This window comes from Thermobia domestica, chromosome 3 (genome assembly GCF_964235325.1).
Source record: "Thermobia domestica chromosome 3, izTheDome1.hap1.1, whole genome shotgun sequence".
NCBI classification, from domain to species: Eukaryota; Metazoa; Arthropoda; class Insecta; order Zygentoma; family Lepismatidae; genus Thermobia; species Thermobia domestica.
The window spans coordinates 74,312,825-74,326,420 of record NC_137456.1 but is presented as its reverse complement, the minus strand read 5'-3'; the positions used below and the strand labels follow the sequence as shown (position 1 = coordinate 74,326,420).

Genomic DNA, 13,596 nt, shown 5'->3' with positions numbered 1-13,596 from the left:
ACTTTTTAAGAACTGTCCCAAAAAGCAAAATTCACAAAAATGTAAAACACTATCACAAACAATAATCAACCAGTTAAATATAAACTACACTGTCTTATGACGGACAGTAGTAAAAGACTATTCAAAGGAAGGAATGCAAAACTTACTAGTTTGAAACATGCCTTTACCACCTTTGTAAGAATTAAAAATAGTCCATCCTTGAAGTTCGAAGAACGCCGTAGCAATGGAGAATTTTTCCCTCCAAAAATTCACATAGGAAATTAGGAAGTTATGAATGATACAAAGTTGAAAATTTTTTGTAAGTTGAAACTCAGCTGATATATAATCTTTTGATGTTACGTTCTACGATTATGTCTAGTAGGTGAAAAGATTGTTTATTAATAAGAGTATGATTATGGTAATTGGTAAAATGAGTATGAAGAAAGAAAAAAAACAGAAAATCCACTGACACGACGTTATACGTATTTTAATTTTCTGGGTTCGAACCAAGGATCCTTCGTACCAGAGGTGAGTACTATAAACCACAGTATCCTCAAACTCAGCTGAGGGAGAGGGTTTGTTTGAGAACATTACTGAAATCTGAGTCTCATAATACACAGGTATCAGAAAAAGTTTGTACCGCTGCTGTGGCATCCAATGTGTTGGCAACTTCCAGTCAGTGTAGAGCTGTGAGGTATTGCCAGACATGGAAATCAGTTCTTGGGACAAGAAAAAAGGGGAAGAAAAAGAAAGGGAAAGAAAATCTAGCAAACAAAGGGGTTACTTAGAGCCATCAAATTTTGTACAAAATTAGATCTTCACCGGATCTAATCGTGTACTTCAGTTTTGTTTTTCAATTTTTGCCTTGAGCGGTGAATCGAGGGAGGTCACACGCTCTGAAGGTTTGGAAACATAGGATTTCGGAAGCTCCAAGTTAAAAACTCAAATGACTGTCTTGCAGGTTGCCTATACTTCAGTCCTTGCCAAGACTGGGCACTTAGATTTATAAATATAACAGACTGAATTACCGTATTTGTAAGAAAATAATAGAATATAAAATAAACATCGTGAACTTACGACTGAATATCATGCGATGTCCATTCTGATAAGCGATGTGGAAATTCTGAATTGATTGAAAGATGCATCCATATTCGTTGAACACTTCTCGGTTTTCTCGCCCACTCTTCTTGGTGAGATATGTGCCACTGCCAGCTTCGTAAATGGTACAAACTAGAAAACAATATCCGACTTACTACTTATACATTTATTTAGAATCCTAATTTGAGAATCTTGACAATTATAAAATTACAGTTCAATTTAAATGTCATTTGAGTCTTTGGTGACTTATCGGCAAGTCATTGGTATCTCCAATGTACTGCTTCTCCCCCCCCCCTCAATAAACGAATTAACACTTCATATCACTATTGCGAACGAAACAGTCTGTACAAGATTTATTATGCACGGTAACACTGAAGGGGTTTTCAATTACGTACACGAACTCCATGAAAGTGAATACTTTTACCAAGTAAGGTGTAGAGAAATTTGAATATGTAATGCAATAGAAAAATTCAATCTATCTTGTGTTCGCTGAGCAAGAACAAACTCAAATTAGATAATCCGTAGTTTACCGAGACTACAATGAAAAAAAGGAAAAAGATAAACATGATTTAATGCATAGCTATTTTTCAACATAATTCTATATTCCCACTATCGTGAGATTACTCAGGATTAATGTTATAATTGTCTTTATCCTTCTGAAATTGTCATATCAAACTCTAAACTGTAATATTTATGTAATTAAAATTTAAAATTATGCATACTTGATTTTATAAATTTAAATTTTTTGCACAGCTCTCTCAAATGTACCAGAAATATCAGATTTATTAAAACAAGTTTTCACTATTTAATAGAAAAAAATGTATATTGTAATTTTGAAGTTTAAATGAACATAAATTTTCACATTGAAATGTGTATTTTAAATCAAAGATATTAATGTACTGAAATGAAACTTGGTACGTCCTACTGGGAAGAAGCCTATATTTGCATCCTTAAAATATAAAACTGAAGACTTATAGAAATAGATGCACTTAAAATATTGCACCCAGAAAATCTTAAAAATACGCTTCGTTCACTTCTAATGTGTAGGACATTAGCAGTTCTTCGCTTGAAAAACAAAAAATGATTACATTTCTTGTGCGAAATTCTTTTCTTCTGTCTTTTGCTGAAATATCAGAATTAACAGATTAACACTTCCTAAAAGTAAGTGACCAGGGGTAGGATATTTCTATTAGCTAAGTCTATGACTTCATATCGCGTAATTGGCTTTTTTTTTTTTTTAAAGAAAAACAAATCGAACATTTGAAGTTTTGAACAGTTTTTGGAAGAAATTTAAATCCCGGGCTGCCCCGGCTAAACCGGAACTGGGAGCTCAGAGCTAACATTTCCCAAAGCAAAGGGAAAAAAATTAGAGTAACAGACCCTGTATCTTCATGTATCTTTATACAGGCTTTCCTTTTCCTTTTAGGCTTATATCTATTTTCACAAGTTGAACACAAGAGCATTTTGTTTTGAATATTGTATCGAAATTATGTACTGACGAGTATATACCATTTTGTACAAATTTACATGTAACATGATCCAGAGAATGATAATCTAATCCTTGAGGACGGAATAGTATATAATACAGTAATGTTAAGTAAGGTATATAGTGGAGGTAAAATCTTAGTACGAATGTTGAAAGTATTGCAAACAGGTTGAATGAGGGAATGAGCCAAACTAGGGAACCAGTAGATTTTATTTATTATCAAACTTAAGTCACCGAGTTAAGTGGATTAAAGGTTTAGTGAGAGATTCTTAGGTAATTAAGTACTTTAGTATATGTTTAATTTTGGATAGGGCGACCATACGTCCCGTTTTGACCGAGACAGTCCCGTTTTAGGGGCGTTCCGGCCGTCTCGTCAGTAGATGGAAGAAAGTATTTGTCCTGTTTTATGCAAGTGAAAGAAGTAAACCTAGTACAAAACAGTACAACAACCAAGTAACAACTTAGGTGGGTGGGGTGGATGTTTCCTTGTCGAAACTAAGTTTTTGGTAAATCAGAAGAGGAAAATGTAAAGTTTGATATTGTATTAAAAGCATAGGAATGGTGGTGTGCCTGCCTTGTACGTTCAATGCTGTCAGAGGCGGACCACGGCAAAATTTTCACCCGGGCAAAATTACATTTTGGCGCCCCCTCCCAAGTCAGAATATATTTTACATTTTATTACAGTGATTTTAATATTTTAAACTAATTTTTCAAAAAGAAAAATTAATACTCAAGTACATGATATAGGTACATTTAATACTAAAAATATAGATATGGTACCAATTACATTGTATTATTATTATTATTATTATTATTATTATTATTATTATATTATTTTCAGATTTATGTACGTACATTCATTGCCTGGGAAAAGTTCACAAAAAACATGGCCCGCTAAAAATAATACCAATTCCCCCTCCACTGTCTTCTACATGCCATGTCTCCATTCGTCGATACAGTCCCCCAATTACTATGAAACAACTTCTTCCATGGTGGAATGGGAAAAGATTATGTAATTGACGGTACTTTACAAGAATATGAAAGTCAGTAGAAAATAAAAGTTAAATTAAATTTGAGACTACTTTTAGCGCCCCCTTAACTGGCACCCCGGGCATTTGTCCGGCCCTTGGTTCACCCCTGAATGCTGTCGAGCTGTTTTTTTTTTTTTTTTACAATCATGAATAAAATATGGCCAAGTGAAAAATCTTCGATACATATTGCAACAATGGAATCTATATTACTGGTACGGGTAAACTTCACAAAACTGCAGCGAGTTTTATGGAATACTATTTAAGAACAAAGCTATTCAAGAACTCAGGTTCTTTTGAGAAATACTTATGGCATTCTTCGGTTCAGGAGTCAACTTCTCATCCAATGTAATATCAAGAATTCGAGCTAGGGTAACGGAACAAATGTAGGCAGCATCATATCCTGCTATATTGTAAGGTAAATGCTTTTTATATTTTGTGTCCGGGCCGTTTTAAACCTCCCCGGTGCCCTAGGCACTTCAAATTGTTACGCCCCTCACTATTTCCAGAACAGCCCCCCCCCCTCCTTCAGTTATTACCTTGCCAGTTTTGGTTCGGGCGGGATTTTCCCTTAATATTAGAAAACACGTATTTTTGCTAATATTAGTACAGTTAGTAGTTTGTTTTTACTCCCAATTATCCTCAACAACTGTCCTTAAGTATTCTTATTTATAAAGTAATATAAATATTTTCAATTAATACGTATCACATTACATTAGCTGCCGAGATTAGTTTGTAACCAGGTAGCTCAAACGAAAGGGAAATAACGTTTTCTGCACCTGCGTATTTTATTTTTTTCTCCTTTTCATCCTCCAATATTTTCGCCCTAGGCACGTGCCTAGCGTGCCTAAGCGGAAAAGCGACCCTGGGCTTATAGTTTATTATAACAAATGTATAAAGTATTACTAAGGTAACCAGAAACTAAATTTACGCACCAACCTCTCATTTTTACAAGCCGGGACCTGTCCAGTTTTCAGCTGGAAATTTTATGGTCCCCCTAATTTCTGAACGAACCCATTTACTATAGTTTTCTATCAATTCCATGAACTATTTTCTTCAGACTAGTAAATTGTACATTGGTAGAACGTATAGAACATTAATAGTCATTAGGTAAATATTAAATATTATTTGCTAATGATTATATACTAAACAGAAGCTTCATGTTGAATTTCTACAATGCAGAACTGCCAAGAAGTGAACAGAGAAACTTCCAGCTAGTACGAATTACAAAGCATAGAACAGGAAACAAAAATATTTCATTGAAAGTGTTGCATGTCAGAAGAAACTTCAATACTAATATAAAGTTTAGACATTGCTGGTAAGGTATTTTTTACAAACTATTTAAGTAAATTATACATCACGTGATCGATTTTCTCATTTCTACAAGGTGGCAAAGAATTATATTCTTCAAGAATAAGAGGAAACTAGCTCCAAGTCTTGTATACTCAATCGCCAATGACTGAATCTGCAGGATTACGAGATATAAGTAGATGAAATAATGTGATTTTTCAGATATGCACTACATAAGTAGTTTGTATTATTATTATTAGGGTGGACTGCATAGTGCATTCGGAAGAAATTTTTTATTAAAATATAAAATTCCTAATTGTACGAAGAGAATTTTCAATGAATGTATTCCATCTGCTCTGATGTGCACCGGAGAAAAGTATATTAATGAACTCATCCCATGAAGCGGACATACGCTAAGAATAAATATCGTATAATAAGTATCAAGTGAAGAAGTTATCCAGAATCTATCCTAGTACAAATGAATTCAAGAAGCACGCCAGAGAAATATGGAAGAGTCCAAAATGACACAGGAAGAGTTAAAACACCTATACTAACAATGTCTTGATTATTTGACATACAGGATGTATAAAAAATCTGGAACTATAGGTCAGCATAGTTGTAAGTGAAGACGCTGAAAAAAAATTGAAATATATGGTTTCAGTCCAAAATGCAGGAATTTTTCCAACAGCACAAGCAGTTTACTTTCCACATTGGTAAGACACTGTCGAATTAAAATAACTTTTTCAGTTCAGCAGCTGTTCAAAGGGAACGAAAAGACACGCAAAAATGATACTGAACGTGCACATTGTTGTACGAGGGAACCTACAACACCTCAAAATCAGTTTTTCCAACAATGCCATTGTTGGTATAGGGAGAGCTCAAGCAAGTAGCCTGCTGAACTGGCAACATTGCTGTCATTTAACATACTGTTTACCCATTCGGCTGAGACTTCTAGTTGGCAGAGTGCCAAGGAGAGTATCTTAATAAAAGGAATGGACTGTAAAAGAAAAAGAAAAAAGGAAGGTGTTGGTTATTCGGGTCGGCGCTAACTCTGCGAAGTAAATCTATACGAGATATTTTATAAATATGAGAATGAAAAAGTGGGCCTACAGCGCTGAAAGCATGATAACCAGTTATTATTGTCCGTAGGGCATGACTGGGGATCTACTGTGCAAGATGAACAAAAAAATAGAGGAATCCAAAATTTGGAGGAGGGGATAAGCACAATACTTTGCCTTCACTGGTTGACGGTATTGGCTCCATCATAATAAAACAACAAAACGACGCGCGTACACACACACACGCAAGCATAACCACGAAACAGGTAAGAAAAAGAACTAGAAAAATACGGTAAACTGCACACGCACAAGCGTATGTGTACTGTAGAGAAAGACAATAACTGAAATTCTCCCGCGGATTGTTGGCGCGATCAACCGAATGTCGAAGTCCCTAAAATACAATGCTAGGCTGCATTTAAAATGCGCGCGCTCTGTTCACTGCGTGACATCACCTGAGCAGAATGTATTGCTGACCTGGGACCAATTTACGTAGGCTGGCAACTATGTTTAAACTTCCAACCTTCTTTCTCTCGCTCCCAGAGGAGAAAACGAACACATGTTGTCCGTACATACATACACATCCATTTTTCGTAATGGGATGATCTACTTCTGTCATGCGCAGAAGTGTCGAGGGACCTAATGTTCGAGGGTAAAGAGTAGGAAACTTTAGTGTATAGGCCGAATGGTTCGTGCGACTGGAAACATTCTATGGTTTTAGGATTGAAAACCACCTATGTCAACTTTCCTATTTCCAGTAAGAGAAAGTGGAAAGGCTATTACTCACCGGGAAAAAAAAAGAATATTCTACCACATGCAACAGGAAGCGCTTTCTGAAGATGCTACTTCCTTCATCAGCCTGTGGTAGACTTCAAAAAGGGTTTTAAAAAAATGAAGAATGGTTAAAAAATGGTTAAAATGTAAGGATATGTAAAAAAAAAAAAAAAAAAAAAAAAAAAAAAAAAAAAAAAATCTGTCAAACATTAAAACACGGGAATAGAAACTCTGACATTGTACACTGTTGTTCACTGTTCTCTCTTTCCAAATCCTTTTAACCATTTCTTAACCATCCTTCACGTTTTTTATCCTTTTTGAAGTCTACCACAGGCTGATGAAGGAAGTAGCATCTTCCGAAAGCTCTGCCTGTTGCATGTAGAATATTCTGCTACATATTTTTTGCGGTGAGTACTAGCCTTTCCGCTTTTTCTCATTGAATATAATCACCGCTTGCAGTATTGTGATATTTCCTATTTCCATTTTTACGTATCTTAACTCGTAACTAAATTGAGCTACGGACCCAGACATTTGATATACTCTATACACCATTAGGAAGGCAAATATCAGCTATCAGTTATGTAATTACTAAACTTTAATAGTTACTTGTTGCAAAGGATAAGAGTGTGTTCTTTAAAAAACTGAAGACCACAATGAAAAAAAGTGAGTCTACTGATTCAATTCTTGGAACAATAGCTAAGTCTCAAAAGGAATACACAATGTTCATATTAGATGTAAAGTAAGTAGTTTATTCCTAAGTTACTAGTATGCACCTATGTTTTCTGTGCTTTGTCATGTATGAAATAGTTATGCCTCTGTCAGATAAGGTGTTGTTCGTTGTTGAAAAGGAGTGCCAAAAATACAAAATAAGCTTTCGTGAAAAACCAGCCTATTCTCTAATACAAGAGCTGTCACTACACACGGCAACTTACAATTTTTCACCAATTTCTCCACGCTCAAAAAGGAATGACCTCGGCAGGTACGCCAATAAAGGTGTTCCAGTACGTAGCGCCATTTGGAAGCGTTTAAATTTCCAATCTTCATCTTTCTTCGGCCACCAAAATGTCATGAAACTTGCTAACTCAAACTGCACATCTTCCGACAGCAAGGTTCTAGCGATCTGAAAAAAAAAAAATCACATGCACATGTGTGTTAGTGAATTATTTTGATCTATGCTTTGGAAACAGTTTACTCAAACTTACAACTATGGTTAATTGCTAACTTAATTTTACCTCAGCTGTACGTTAATTTTATAGTTGAGTTACGTATTACCGTTACCTTTTCGTATCTGTGATTCTCATACTTGCAACTTTCATGGAAGTTACTGAAGACTGAATATACAGAGTGTGTACACCAACAAGTTTTTTTTTTTTTCTTGTAACTTTACTTGAATGTGAATTTTTTTTTTAAATTTGTTTATTTCCTGTTATCTTACGACAAAAAAAAAATCCAGATATAGAGGAGGAACTACCTCAAATTATACAAAGAACTTGTGGTACTAATACTTTTGCAACGATAGCCGAATGGTTAGCGTTTGGTATCCGTACTTTGTTCATGAGGATACAGGATTTTAATGCTGGTCCAGCATAAATGATTTGGAAGTTACTAGTATTAAGATAGAATGCCTGGGTTGAAACTCGGGGAAAAAGACTACACGAGCTGACGTATTGACTGCATCGCCCAATTAAACGGGGTTTGACTAGCTGTATCTTTTTAATTATAGTCAGGAATATTTAAAATTTATATATATATTTTTTTGCCTTTTTTTTTTTTTATCATAACACTGGTACGATTTCACACAGTACCCCACTGAGGATCTCACCCAGATCAAACGTACGTCAGTGTTAAAGGCCAGAATTCAATTTTAAGGGCATTTCACTTTTATTTTCTAACATATCCACAATAAATGAATTAACATTAAATTAATAATAAATTAACATAATTCTCTCTTACGACAGTTTAGTTCTGGGTCTAAGATGTGATTACAGTTGTAAGAGAGATTCAATCAATCGTACACACGATCGACAAGTAGAAAGATGCCAAATCTGGATGATGCAAGTTAAATTGAAAAACAACTGCGCCATTTTATCGATCTACTAAATTGAGAATGTCCGAAGAACAGAAAATTCGACAGGCAAAAACAATTTACAATAAACAGTAATTTACATTTATTGTATGTCCCAATTTATGAATAGAGCATGTTCTACTCCATTACACATGTCCACTGTACATAGTTTTTTAACACAAAATTAATGATTAATGTTCTTGACTGTCACTCTTACACCTATCAATTCTCGGACTAGGAACATTGGGGCATCTTCGAAGAAGTAACGCAGGAAAAATTGATAGTCTGGAACGGATTTTGAACCATATCTCGCTGCATTCAGTTGGATAGCACTTGAAAGTTCACCCGCATCTTCAGTTTCTATTATAGTTTTATATAAGCAGATGCTTGACCACGCAAGTCTTCTTTCGAGTCGAGTCTGTTTATCCTTTTGCCGGTAAGACCTATTTATCTTGCAGCGCTTTGGTAGTCGCTATGGTGAGCACGCTGAACTAAAGCTGGAAAACGCGGATAGTGATCTTTAGTATGTTCTAGTGAAATTTCGATCGGAATTGACGGAATTTTACATTCTCGAACTAAGCTAGGATTCATTGTTATTGCTGTCTGCATATTTGCGGATTCCAAACGTTTCAGCATATCCTCTGATCTGATTGGTCGATACAGATGCGATATCACAAGACATGATCTACATATAGCACAAAATAAACGAAAATTGTTATCGGCTCTGGTAGCCGAGTGGTCTAGCCTAACATGCTAGTAGCAAAAAGTTTTTGGCGAGGGTTCGAATCCTGCCTACGGAAAGTTTTTTTTTTACTACTTTTAAAAATGTTTATAACACTTCTTTCGTTAAAATAAGATTAAAAATAATATTCAAAAAGTGATTTAACGATTATTGTTTTAAAATTTTCACTAAACTTCTTTCATTAAAATAAGTTTGCCCTTGTACTATATAGATTCACAGCAAATGTAGTAGTAGTAGTACGTTTGCCCTTGTACTATATAGATCCACAGCTAATGTAGTAGTAGTAGTAGTAGTAGTAGTAGTAGTAGTAGTAGTAGTAGTAGTAGTAGTAGGAACGGGTTAGAAGCCCCGCAGGGGTTGTTTGGATTATGTTCTAGACATCAAATTGGCAAGAATGCTGAAACGTTTGGGATCGGCAAAAATGCTTGCTGTCTATTCAAAATAATATTCCTTCCAATTATGTTTCTTTTCAATATTTCAAATACTTCGCTTAGGCATTTTCAATCAGGCCCACAAGGTTTAAGATTTTTTTCTTCTTTATGCACGTTTTTTACATTGTTTACATATCTCAAGAGTAGTAAAATAAAGAATATTTCCCAATATTTGTTCATACTAGTTATCTACTTGCTCCAGTATAATTTACAGACACAAATCACTCTAAGCTACGTAACAAATGTTAAAAGTTCGTTAATTTTTGTGTTTAGGGATTATTTCCAGTGAAATCTTAAACATGAACTACTGCATATCTAATCAACCGACAACTAGTTCGAATTTCTATGCGCACAATGTAGCCAGATTCAAACATTGCTTCAATTTTGGTGATTATACATAAATCCTATTTCTGTAGTTCTAACTTTTGTATCTAACCTTAAAAAATGTAAGTAATTTGTAGCTATTCAGTTTCTTTTCATTGATTTAATAATATCCTAGTCTTTATCCAGATTTCCTTATTCAGTTTGCAGTAACAGATTTTTGTTTTAATGTAATAGGCTTCGAATATATTTGATATTCAAGGCAACACTAAAACTTCCACATTCTTTACTAAATTTTTAGTTTGTCAATATCTTAAACCTAATATAGCCTCTATATCCTCATGGGACTCCCTTGTGTGTTCACTGAATAGTTCCTTTTTGTTATCCTAATGTAGAGGGCGTCACACGAACAGAAGATATGAGAAATTACACTTAATCTGCTTTTCTTTACGAAAAATTAAGATCCTGCGCGCGCACACACACACACACACACACACACACACACACACCATGTAGTAGTAAGTGAAGGGAAGGCAGGCAATGATTCAGAGAATTATGGGAAGGGCGTTCAAATGTTGACTGAGCGTAGCGGAAGGCCTAGTATTTAGACGAACCATCTGGTGGAACACGTTAAGAAAGTGCGATTTAATCTCCGTTTCACAATAACTGAACTCTCCAAAGAGTTTCCAGGAAGATCTGCGAAAACAGTGCATGAAATTATGATTCACAAGGTGGTTTATCACTAACTGTATGCGAGTAGGGTTCCAGAAATGACAGATGCTCATAAAAAGCGAAGAAAGACAGTTGCACGTGATTTTTTGGCCAACTGGAGGGAGGATAGGGATGATCTTTTCTCACATAGTAACGGGAGATGAAACCTGGCTATCGTACGCCACTGCAGAGTCGAAGCAGTTGTCAATGGAAGGCGGCACTGGGTTTTCTCCAAAAGTGTTTAAATTTAATCAGTTCAGAAAACCATAGCAACAATTTTTGGGTCTGAAAGAGTGATTCTTGTGGAATTCTTGAAACCAGGATTATATCAGACATTGCTAAACAATCTGCGACGTACCGTCCAAAATCTGCGGAGAGGAATGCTTCGCTCTGGAATTATCAATGACAACGCCCACCTACACAGTTGCTTGTACCGTTGAAACAGATTTTGATTAGAACTATTCAATCCCCCTTACACCCTCGATCTTGCTCCCCCCAGTAATTTTTTTTCTTCACCTGAAAAAAGTTGCTTGCATCGAAGTTCAAAGAGTGTCACAGTTCTCGAATGGTTGAACTATCAGGCGGCAATTTTTTACACAGAAGGTATACAAGCTTGCGCCTCGCTACCAGAAATGTCCAGAAGTTTACGGTGACTTCATAAAATGGCCCAAGTATGTACTTTTATATAAATAAATCATTTTTTTAAACTTTTTACATGCGCCTCTTAAACCGTAGCAGGTTTCTAAGAAATTGAGGAGTTTGATTAATAAGGAAGTAAGCTAGTTTACGCTTTTTTTCTTCATCAAACGCATTTGTGTCTTGCCATGCTTGTTTAGCCTCCTGGTAACATTTCAATTCAATATCGGAATAAAATGCTGCATATTACATTGTTTTATGTAAGAGAAAAACACTACTTCAATTTTCAACATCTTTTTCTCCAACTGCATGTTTCAGATTTACGCCCTTATTGAGAATTCCTCAATTATTAGTTGTCAATTGTTTTAGTGAACCAAATTACACATAGAAAGTAAAATACATGTATAAAGTAAAATACAGATTCTAAAAGCTTATGAAGCATATATTTCTTAAATTTCACTAAACATTGACCAAAAAAAAAAAAAAGACTGACTTGTGATTTATACTTACGGAACTAAGAAATTCTTCTCGTTGAGATTCTGTATTTGAGGAAGCCACCAATTTTAATGTCAGACAATCATCATCAGGATGCAGGCGAAGCAACCCAGCCATAGATTTTCCGGTCAGTTGTGACAGCATGGCTTCCTTCAAAATTAAAAATGAAGAAATTAGAATGCTAGTGAAGAAAGGAGCAGAATCATGAATTATAAAAGCTGCAAGTTTTGCTGAAGCCACTGAATAATGGTACATTCTAAACTGAACTGTAACAGTAGGAGCAAATTTACATTAAGTACTTCTAGTAAGATGCTTTGAAATATCTTGAGCTATTAGTTTCCTTCAAACTCCTTCCCTCATGTTAAAGGATCAACTTACCATTCAAAACTTCAGTACTTGCATTATATTTTGCGACACTTCTAGCATGAGAGAATATGCACATAGTAAACTCAAAAGGTAAGAAAAGTTGAGCCTCAATCTCAAAATTTAAACCCATAATAAGGTCTATATAAATTCAATCTGCATTCATCTGACCACTATAAATACTCTTATCTGATATCATGGCTTCAATATTTTGGAATTGTTATAAATTCTATCCTGTATTAATAATAATAATAATAATAATAATAATAATAATAATAATAATAATAATAATAATAATACTAATACTAATACTAATAATACTAATACTAATAATACTAATACTAATAATACTAATACTAATAATACTAATACTAATAATACTAATACTAATACTAATAATAATAATAATAATAATAATAATAATACTAATAATAATAATAATACTAATAATAATAATAATACTAATAATAATAATAATACTAATAATAATAATAATAATACTAATAATAATAATAATAATACTAATAATAATAATAATAATACTAATAATAATAATAATACTAATAATAATAATAATACTAATAATAATAATAATAATACTAATAATAATACTAATAATAATACTAATAATAATACTAATAATAATACTAATAATAATACTAATAATAATACTAATAATAATACTAATAATAATACTAATAATAATAATACTAATAATAATAATAATAATACTAATACTAATAATAATACTAATAATAATACTAATAATACTAATAATACTAATAATAATAATACTAATAATAATAATACTAATAATATATTATTATTATTATTATTATTATTATTACAGGGAAAACTACGCATAAGATGAAAATTGTATTTAACTTCTATCAAGTGTTCATGGTTGTGTTTTAAATGTTTGCTCATTAATAAATATTTATAATGTGATTTGTTTTATGTTTGTGCTTAAGTTGTGTTTTTGGTTCTCCTATGAAGCACTCTGGCACAGATGAATTTGGCACTACAATCCTGGGTAAAAGTAGCAAGAAAGAATGAAAATTAAACCAAGTTTCCTTTTGTCTACATTTCTACTTTAGGCCCTACTTAATAGGAAGGGAACCT

General features: G+C 33.8%; 1 protein-coding gene across 1 annotated transcript in view; it reads right to left on the bottom strand.

Annotated features, from left to right (window-relative positions):
* Nucleotides 1-13,596, bottom strand: part of LOC145680514 (uncharacterized) — a 144,924-nt gene that overhangs the window by 65,516 nt on the left and 65,812 nt on the right. The window contains exons 4-6 of the mRNA XM_081751116.1: nt 12,127-12,261; nt 7,643-7,830; nt 1,057-1,209 (exon numbers count right to left, since the gene is read on the bottom strand). Coding sequence (XP_081607242.1) covers nt 1,057-1,209; nt 7,643-7,830; nt 12,127-12,261 — 476 coding nt within the window. The remainder of the gene's footprint in view (nt 1-1,056; nt 1,210-7,642; nt 7,831-12,126; nt 12,262-13,596) is intronic.